General features: G+C 56.8%; 1 protein-coding gene across 2 annotated transcripts in view; it reads right to left on the reverse strand.

Annotated features, from left to right (window-relative positions):
- The window catches only part of ACOX3 (acyl-CoA oxidase 3, pristanoyl), a 40,634-nt gene that overhangs the window by 21,259 nt on the left and 10,721 nt on the right, over positions 1-8,654 (reverse strand). For both annotated transcript variants that reach the window (XM_021677705.1, XM_021677706.2), the window contains exons 7-9: positions 5,655-5,743; positions 2,423-2,519; positions 687-869 (exon numbers count right to left, since the gene is read on the reverse strand). In XM_021677705.1, coding sequence (XP_021533380.1) covers positions 687-869; positions 2,423-2,519; positions 5,655-5,743 — 369 coding nt within the window. The remainder of the gene's footprint in view (positions 1-686; positions 870-2,422; positions 2,520-5,654; positions 5,744-8,654) is intronic.

Here is an 8,654-nt window from a genome sequence, read left to right on the forward strand (position 1 = left end):
TCCTGAAGCCTAGGTGTGGGAGGAAGGGCTGAAGGCCAGGTGTGTGAAAAAGGCATGTGAGGAAGTCATAAAGGCCAAGGATGTGAGTTAGTGTGAAGACCATGTGTGAGGAAATTTGAAGGCCAAACGTGTCAAGAGTGTGCAGGCCAGGCAGGGTGGAAGGAGTATCGGGAAGTGTTCAAGTCCAGGAGGTGTGAAGGCCAGGCGTGGGATGAAAGGTTGGTAGCATATAAGCACCACGAGCATCCCCTGGGACAGAATGTATCTCCCTTTGCCAGGAGCTAAGCAGCTTCTTGGTGTTGCCGCCTGGGCCCCCCTCTGCCATCCCAGGGGCCTGTCCCCTGAGGACCGGCAGGACGGAGTGTCCCTCCTGCTACTCCGAACGACGTCACAACGGACAGCCTGAAGGCCCAGCTGCTGGGGCCGGTGATTCCCACGAGGGTCACGTCTCAGGGCCATTCTGAGTGATCGAAGCGCGTGGCCGCGGGCGTGCGAGGCCACCGCCGGAGGCTGCAGCATGCTCACACACACGGAGCGAGCGCCTCAGCAGAACGTGCTTCCTCGAGGCCCTATTTTGGCCACTGACGAGAAGCCTGTGCCCGGCTGCCCGGCTGCGCTGGCGGCTGCTCGGCGGACGTGTGCGCCCCCGGCGGACGGGCGCGGCAGCGGGACGTGCAAAGCCGTACCTGCGTCTGATACTCCAGCACTCGTACCTCCTCCCCGTCCGAGGGCCCAAACTGACACCGAGTGGCTGAGAAACGAAGCGCGATGGAGACGGCCAGCTTTAAGTTCACGATGGCCATGCCCACAATGGCGACCCGGCCCAAGGACAAGGTGCCCAGGGACGCTCCGAAGCGCTGCCGGTCGTCCTGTGGAAGAAAGGTGCGTGGTGATCGTGCGCCGGGCGGCCGGGCGGCCTCAGGGACGGGAGCACAGGGAGGTGGAGCCGGATCACTCCTGCAGCGGCCACAGGGCTCGGCCGCCAGGCCCGTCCCCGGGGCGCCCCCAACCCAGGGCCCCAGGCCAGGGCGGTGGGGCAGGCCGAGCTGCAGCGCTGCGGGGGTCTGAGCTGTGGCCGGCGACGGAGGACGGAGGGGACCGGCCTGCACGAGTCCACCCCTGGCCGCACTCAGGGCACGGGGACCCCGGGCCGAGGTGCCGCCACCGCTGCCGACGTCCCGTTCCCGCGCCCCCACGCCCCCGGAATTCCTTCCTCCCCGTGGAAGACGACCTTCCGAGGGCGGTGACGGTCACTGGCTGTGTTCTCACGCCGGGCGTGCTTCTCCGCGGCGGCGGTGGCCATCCTGGCCTCCCTCACCTCTTGCCGCCTCTCCTGCCTTCATTTCTCTTATTAACTGGACTTTTCTTCCCAAGTTACATGCCCTGCGGTACCCGTGTGGCAACCTTGCGAAGGCCAGACACCAGTTCCGACGCCGCCAACCGGCCACGACGTCGTGCTGCATCATCGCTGGGGAATCTGAAGGCTCAGGGAGCAACACCCCGGGGAGTCTGAGCCACACCCCTCTCTGGACGATCTCAGAGTTTCTCTGTGGAATGTTGTCATTTCTCTACAGCGCTCCACGGGCCCTCCATCGGGTCCTCTTCCCTTCCTTCGTGAGACTTTCCTCATCCTTGCTGCTGCCTTCCCCTGCCCTCACTCCGCTTCAGCCTCTCCTGTGCCTGTGAGGACCCCTCACTCGGGCTTTCCAGCCTCCAGCCTGACCCCCACTACGCTCATCCCCTCTATCGTGTGCCTTCCGCTCCCTCATTTTCCTACCAGCTTCTAACGAATGGCGACTATTCCCATTGGGAAGAGACTCGGGCTGCATGTTGCTGACTTCTCTCCTCATCCCTAGTGTCCCTAGCATGCTTGCTTCCAACCCTGCTGTTCCAGCTCCAGTCAGGTGGTGCATGGCGTCGGACAGAGTCCTCTGAGGCTCATGTGCTCCTGGGGACATGGCCACCCCAGCTGTGAGCTCAGGACCTGCTCCAACGTGGGCCATGGCCATCGTGTGTGTCTACCCCTCAAAAGAATTTAGGGATGTGGTGAGCCCCAGACACCAGAGAACACGGTCACCCCCACTTGGGATGGTCCGTCACGCAACCTACGTCCTTAAGCCCTTTGGGGGAAACAGCACCAGCAAGGGGCAGCCTCCCTAACTAACCCTGGAGAACTGGGGGGTGGGCAGAGGAGTGGACATCCATGGGCAGTTGTCGGCCAGTGTCTTGTCATCTTGCCCAGGACCCTGGGGGTGCAGCCGACCCCAAGTGCCACCTTCCTTGTTGGTGGCACTGCCGCCTGAACCAAGAGAGGTCTGCCCCCGGCCAACCGAGCACAGGCGGTGGGTCTCCAGGCAAGCCCAGGGAGTGTCCTGTGCAGCACTTTCTACCCACGAACTTCCCTAGCTGGAGATACCTGTACCTTAAAGGAGGTGACGTAGGTACCCTCAGGGGTGACGTCTCCAATCCGGTTCAGGAGGTCTTGGCGAGGAATTCGAACCTTGTGGAACATGGCAAATCTGTGCAGATATGGCAGGACTTCTGGTTAAACAGGGCTCCGGCCCTGGGGCTTCTCTCCTCTCCCCCGAGAAAGCCAGTCAAAGAAAAGCAAAGGAAAGCTAAAACGGCGACAATCCCCCCCAAAGAAAGAAAATGGGAGAAGGCACCAGAGATAGGAAATTTCAACACATTTTTCTATCTAAAAAGTAGGTTCAGGAAAACAATGTGGCGTGCATGTGGCGGGGCTCTGTGTGGAAGCAAATGGCCGTGTACTGGTAACCACGGGGCCAGGTGCCTTACGCCACCGGGGCTAAGGTGAGGAGTCAACAGAAAAGGGAGGGGGGGCACGCCTGGGTGGCTCAGTCGGTTAAGCGTCTGCCTTCGGCTCAGGTCATGATCCCAGGGTCCTGGGATCGAGTCCCGCATCGGGCTCCCTGCTCCACGGGGAGCCTGCTTCTCCCTCTGCCTCTGTCTCTCTCTCTGTCTCTCATGAATAAATAAATAAAATCTTTAAAAAAAAAAAAAAAAGAAAAGGGGGGAACTGATTGCTTTAAAGATCAGAATCCTTGGTTCTCACCCTTCGGTCTCATACCAGGATCCACAATACGATGTGAAAAACTAGCAAACTGAGATTTGAAAACTCTCACGTCCAACAAAAGAACGGTGTTACCGTATCCATGCTCCGAGGGCACATAGACTCGTTTCTTTTGAAAAGCTAAGAAGACTAGAGGCTCACTCACACGTCGTTATAGATCTCTTGTGCATTAGTAATCAAAGATATTTGTTAGGGTTGTCAGGTTGGGAAAACTTTTTCACAACAGTCTCAGGGACAAGGGTCAAAGGAGCATACAAAGGAATGGATGCTACATAAACTGAGCAAAAACCCCAAACCATCTTAAGAATATTGACAGTTCCCACCCCTGAAACAAATAATGCAATATATGTTAAGAAAAAAAAAAAGAAGAAGAAGAACGTAGCAGGAGGGGAAGAATGAAGCGGGGGAAATCGGAGGGGTAGACAAACCATGAGAGACGATGGACTCTGAAAAACAAACTGAGGGTTCTAGAGGGGAGGGGGGTGGGAGGATGGGTTAGCCCGGTGGTGGGTGTTGAGGAGGGCACGTTCTGCATGGAGCACTGGGTGTTATGCACAAACAATGAATCATGGAACACTTCATCTAAAACTAATGATGTAATGTAGGGGATTAACATAAGAATAAAAAAAAAATACTGTTAAAGAATATTGACAGTTCCCACAGCAACTCATCTGATTACCAAGAGCACTTTCAATGTCATCCAGAATGTTCTTCTAGCCCACAGGAGGCCACGGTTGAGAGCACAGCGTCACCAAGCCCGAGAGGGGAGCACCCCTCTTTGCTCACACCAGCTCCTGCTCCAATTGCGGTCACCCCCAAGATGGGGCCAAGCACCCCATCAGAGCGGGTGTCAGCTCTGCCCGAGGAGGGTCCTGACCCCCCCCTCCATCCGTGTTCATTCAGCCCCCACCGCCTCCGGTCCAGCTCGCTGCGACAATCACCCCTGGGCTCTTTGCAGACCCAGCTCTTCGGCCCGTCCCGCATAGTAGCCTTCCCAAACCGCTGATCGGAGTGGTGACACTTGGACAAGTCCCTTCGACCCCCAGCCCCACCGCTCTCCCTGCCTCCAGCCACGTGGCACCTGCCGTGGCCCTCAACAGGCCCGGCTCTCCCGTGATCCCTGCGCAGGCAGCCCTCAGAGCGCCGCCACCTCCTCAGAGGCCCATCGCGATTCTCCTCTCACTGGGCCTGCAGCAGGTACTGGTGGCCCCCAGGCACCACTACAGGGCGGCTCATTCTGTGGCAATGGCCCACTGTCCACGTTCTCACTGAGCCACCTCCTTCTCCTTGGCAGTTTCTGTGCATCTCACTGACCCGTTTACAGTGGCGCCGTCGGGCCTGACACCTGGCAGATGCTTACTAAGAGCCATGCAGTGGGTGGACGGCGGGTGAGACACTGTCCCCTGGGTATCGCTGATCCCTCCACCATACCCTGGGTCCGGGCCAGCCGTGGAGGAAAGATGCAGCGCACCGTCCAGGACCCCAGGGAAGAGCAGAGACCCAGGGCTGGGCGCAGGGCGGGCTGGAGGAGCCCCTCCCAAATTCCTTGGAAAGCATCCAGAGGATCTGCAGGTGAGGAATGCCGGCCGGCCGCCAGGCCCCTGCCAGCATCCAGGCAAGAGGCCAACCTCTGCAGGTGGCCCTCCCAAGTCTGAAACAAAGGCCAGCCATAGACCAGCTCCTCTGCGGGCCCCGCTGGGAGCATCTGAGGCCCTGCCCAGGAGCGGCCGCTGCGCCTGGGCCTCCGTGGGGCCGCTCCGACCGGCGCAGTGGAGGCCCCCCAGGCAGTGAGTTCAGATAGCCACTTTTTAAGAACAGCCTGGGTGCCAGCACCCCTGGAGTGTTCCAACTTCTTACTTGAAAGCTGAGGAATGCTTTTTCAAGCACAACTCTGCAAACTCAAAGTGCCCTTTTTAAGGAATGGAAAATCCTCACCCGTTCTTGCCACACGGAGATAGAACAAGTCTGAATGTATTTATACTTGTGAAAATATGCCCTCGAGTTTAACTGAAAGCAAAACTTCACATACCTCTTTTGAGCTGTTCCAGAAACAGTCAGATGGTGGCCAGGCCAGTGGGTGTGTGTGAGACATGGTGTGTGTGAGACCCGGTGTGCGACATGATGTCTTTGTGTAACATGGCGTGTGTGAAACAATGTACGTGAGACACAGGGAGGGTGACACAGGGGTGGGTGACGCGGGGTTGTGACGAGGGGCGTGTGTGTCACACAAGTGTGTGTGATGTGGGGTATGTGAGACACAGGGTGTGAGACGGGTTGTGTGTGACACAGGGGTGGGTGACATGGGGTGTGTGTGATGCGGGGTTGTGCGTGACACGATGTGTGTGAGACACGGGGTACGTGATGCAGGGTGTGTGTGACACAGCTCCAAGGGGCAGGTGAGGCATGCACCCCACAGGTGTCTAGGAGGGCCGGGGACAGCGCTGAGGGACCTGAACGGCCCAAGGGCTGACATCAGCGGGCATCTATGTCCTGAGCCAGCAGCCTTGAGTAGCGACCCCACAGAGAACACTGTGACCACGAGGTCAGGGCATACACTCACCCGTTGTCTACACCGTTCAGCCCCAGCTTCTTCCCGATGTCACCAACCATCACCCCTGGCATGGGAAGAAGGGTCTTGGGGTTCCGAATCTGCACAATGCACAGAAAACAACGAAAGGCAACCATTAGGACCTCAAGGAAATGAAAACCAATGTGTTAAAAACCCTCAGTGACTGAGCCCCAGACTCCCTTCCTATATCTGTGGGGGAAACTGTGTCCTCAAAAACGTGACCTTATTTGGAGCTAGGGTCTTCGCAACTGTAATTAAGCGAAGGATCTGGAGATGAGGTCCTCCCAAATGACCCAGGTGGGCCCCAAATCCAATGACAAGTGTCCTATAAGAGAAGATGCGGCCACAGGCCCAGTGACTTGGCGGCCACCAGGGGCTGGACTGCCCCCTGGAGCCTGGGGGCGCGGGGCGGGGGGTGGGGGCTGCCCACACTGGCGTCAGATGCCCAGCCCCCAGCTCTGCGGTGCTGGGCCACTGCGGCCTCGGGTTTATGCGCCAGGCTGCCGCCGGACCGGGACGCATGCGCGCGGGAGGAGACAGAGCCTGAGATTAGTCCTGTAGATCTCTGCTCCCAAAGCGGGTTTCCGTGAATATACTTTCCCAGACCCTACAGATGTAGCTAGTGGATGGTTCCTGGCCGTGGGAGTGCTACGCCAGGGACACGGGGCCGCACCCGAGACCACTGGTATGGCAGCGACTCCCAACCAGGTGTGAGCCCACACTGCCCCTCGCCGCCGGGGCCGGGTGTCCCATCTGAGACCCTCTGGCTGTCCGTACTGGGGGCACCCTGGGCACACAGCGGGTGGAACATGCCCACCGCGCACGGCTCGGCCCCACACGAGGCTCACCCAGCTCAAAGGTTCATGGCACAGGGCAAGAAACTCTGCTTTAAGGAAACAGTGAGTTTGTGCTATTGGAAGTTCAGCTATTTGCAGAATTGCTTGCTTTCGTTTATTTTGGTGGAACAACCATCTGATTTGATTGAATGTCACGATAATTATATTTCAGATAAAAACGAAGGCTGAAGTCCAAACATAAATGCTCTTTCCCCCTTCCTCATCTTTCAGTAAGCCCCGGTGAAGATTCGGATGCTAACTTTTCATAACATTTTGAAATTAAAAAAAAAACAAAGTTGGAAAGGAAGTGCATGTGGAGAGAAGACGCACTGAAAGAAAACAGGCTGGCGCTTTTCGAGGAATTGCAGAGAGGAACAGTGGGGGCAAGTCCCGGTTCACGTGGAAATCAATGACCATGCAGTTGCCACAAATCCCGAACTAACCTCCCAGTCAAGGAAAGGGAGCGGACCAATGCCCAAAGCGGAACTAGTTAACGTCATACTTATCACAAATAAATGTGACCGTGTCCATTTACAATTTGTGAGGTCTGCCAACCTGACCTGAGCAAACAAACCTGTGAAAAATCACAGCCCTCCACCAGATCGGCTACGACCCATAGCATGCGTCGCATCTCTGACTCTGGTGAGTCCTCGTTTCATGCTCTCCTCAACGAGGACGGAGACACACGCCACCCACGAGCCCTCGCTTGGCGCACACTAGGCACGCAGAAATGTCCTGCTGGATGGAGGGGCGACACGGTCCCGCCGGAGAGTGAAACACCACGGATCTCTCGACTAAAGGGCCGGAAACTCTGAACAAAGTGAATGCTAGCCCAGTCTCCACAAGAAGTTCACTTCAGGTACAAGCCTGTACTCACAGAAGCAGTGCATGGCGGCCGGAGGTCATGAAAAGCGACATTTGGGCTTCAGCGGCTCAAATGTGAACTGAAGATAAGGACACGAGCAATGAGGCAGAAAGGGACCAACCAGACTTCACTGAAATTAAAACCCTTCGTGCCTTGAAGGACACAAACAAGAAAACAGAAAGACAACCTATGGAATGAGAGAAAATCATCTATCGGATGAGGCTCGAGTCTCCGGGACACGTGAAGAGCTCTCAGAACTCAACAGTAAGAAGACAAACCACCCGATTCAGAGCTGGATGGAGAGGCACTGATGGACGACAGCCTGGCCATGCAGCGGGAGGACCGTGAGCCACAGCCCACAGAGAGCAGTGCGGGAAGGCAAGCAAGCACCCGGTGGCAACGGGCCAGGGCTCGATCGGTGACTGTCAGCGTCCCTCGTTTCTGTCCTGCTAACCAGCCTAGGACCAACCTGACGAAGCCCAGCCCGATCCCCTGACCAGGCTCAGGACTGCCCCAGACTCCCGAGGGATGGTGGCCGCCCCCCTGCTTCAGCCAGCTCTGGGCAAACAGCCTTTGCCTTTCCCTTGGGTAGGAGAGTGGGGGTGGGCTTAGCGTAGTTCCATAGGGCAAAGGACTTGAACAGACATTTCTCCAAAGAAAATACACGAGCGGCCAACCGGCACATGAAGAGCAGCTCAACATCATAGGTCGTTACGAAAATGCAAACCAAAAGCACAACAAATACCAACTCATGCCCACCAGTGTGCTTATTTAACAAAAAGGAAAACATGTATCAGGGAGGTTCTGAAGAACCTGGGACCCTCATACACCGCAGATGAGAATACAAATTGGTGGGAAGTGTGGAAAGCAGTATGGCAATTCCTCAAAAAGTTAAGCACTGCATCACCATAGGACTCAGCAAGTCCACTCCTGGGCATCTACCCAGAAGAACGGAAACAGGGGTTCAAACAGACCCCTGCCCGTGAGCGCTCACAGCACTGTTCACGGCAGCCAAAAGGTGAAAACCACCTGAACGTCCATCAGGAGGCAAGTGGATACACACATTGTGATCCAATCCATACAGTGGATCATTCAGCCTGAAAAAGTAAGGAAATTCCGGCACCTGCTATGGTATGGGTGGGCTTCAAAACCATACTACATGAACGCAGCAAGACAGGAAAGGTCATGCTGTAGGATTCCTTCCACGTGAAATGTCCGGCAGGCAAACCCAGAGAGGCAGAGAGCAGATTAGCAGTTGCCAGGGGCTGGGGGGGCGGGGGGGGGGGGGGG

This window comes from Neomonachus schauinslandi, chromosome 2 (assembly GCF_002201575.2).
Source record: "Neomonachus schauinslandi chromosome 2, ASM220157v2, whole genome shotgun sequence".
NCBI lineage: Eukaryota > Metazoa > Chordata > Mammalia > Carnivora > Phocidae > Neomonachus > Neomonachus schauinslandi.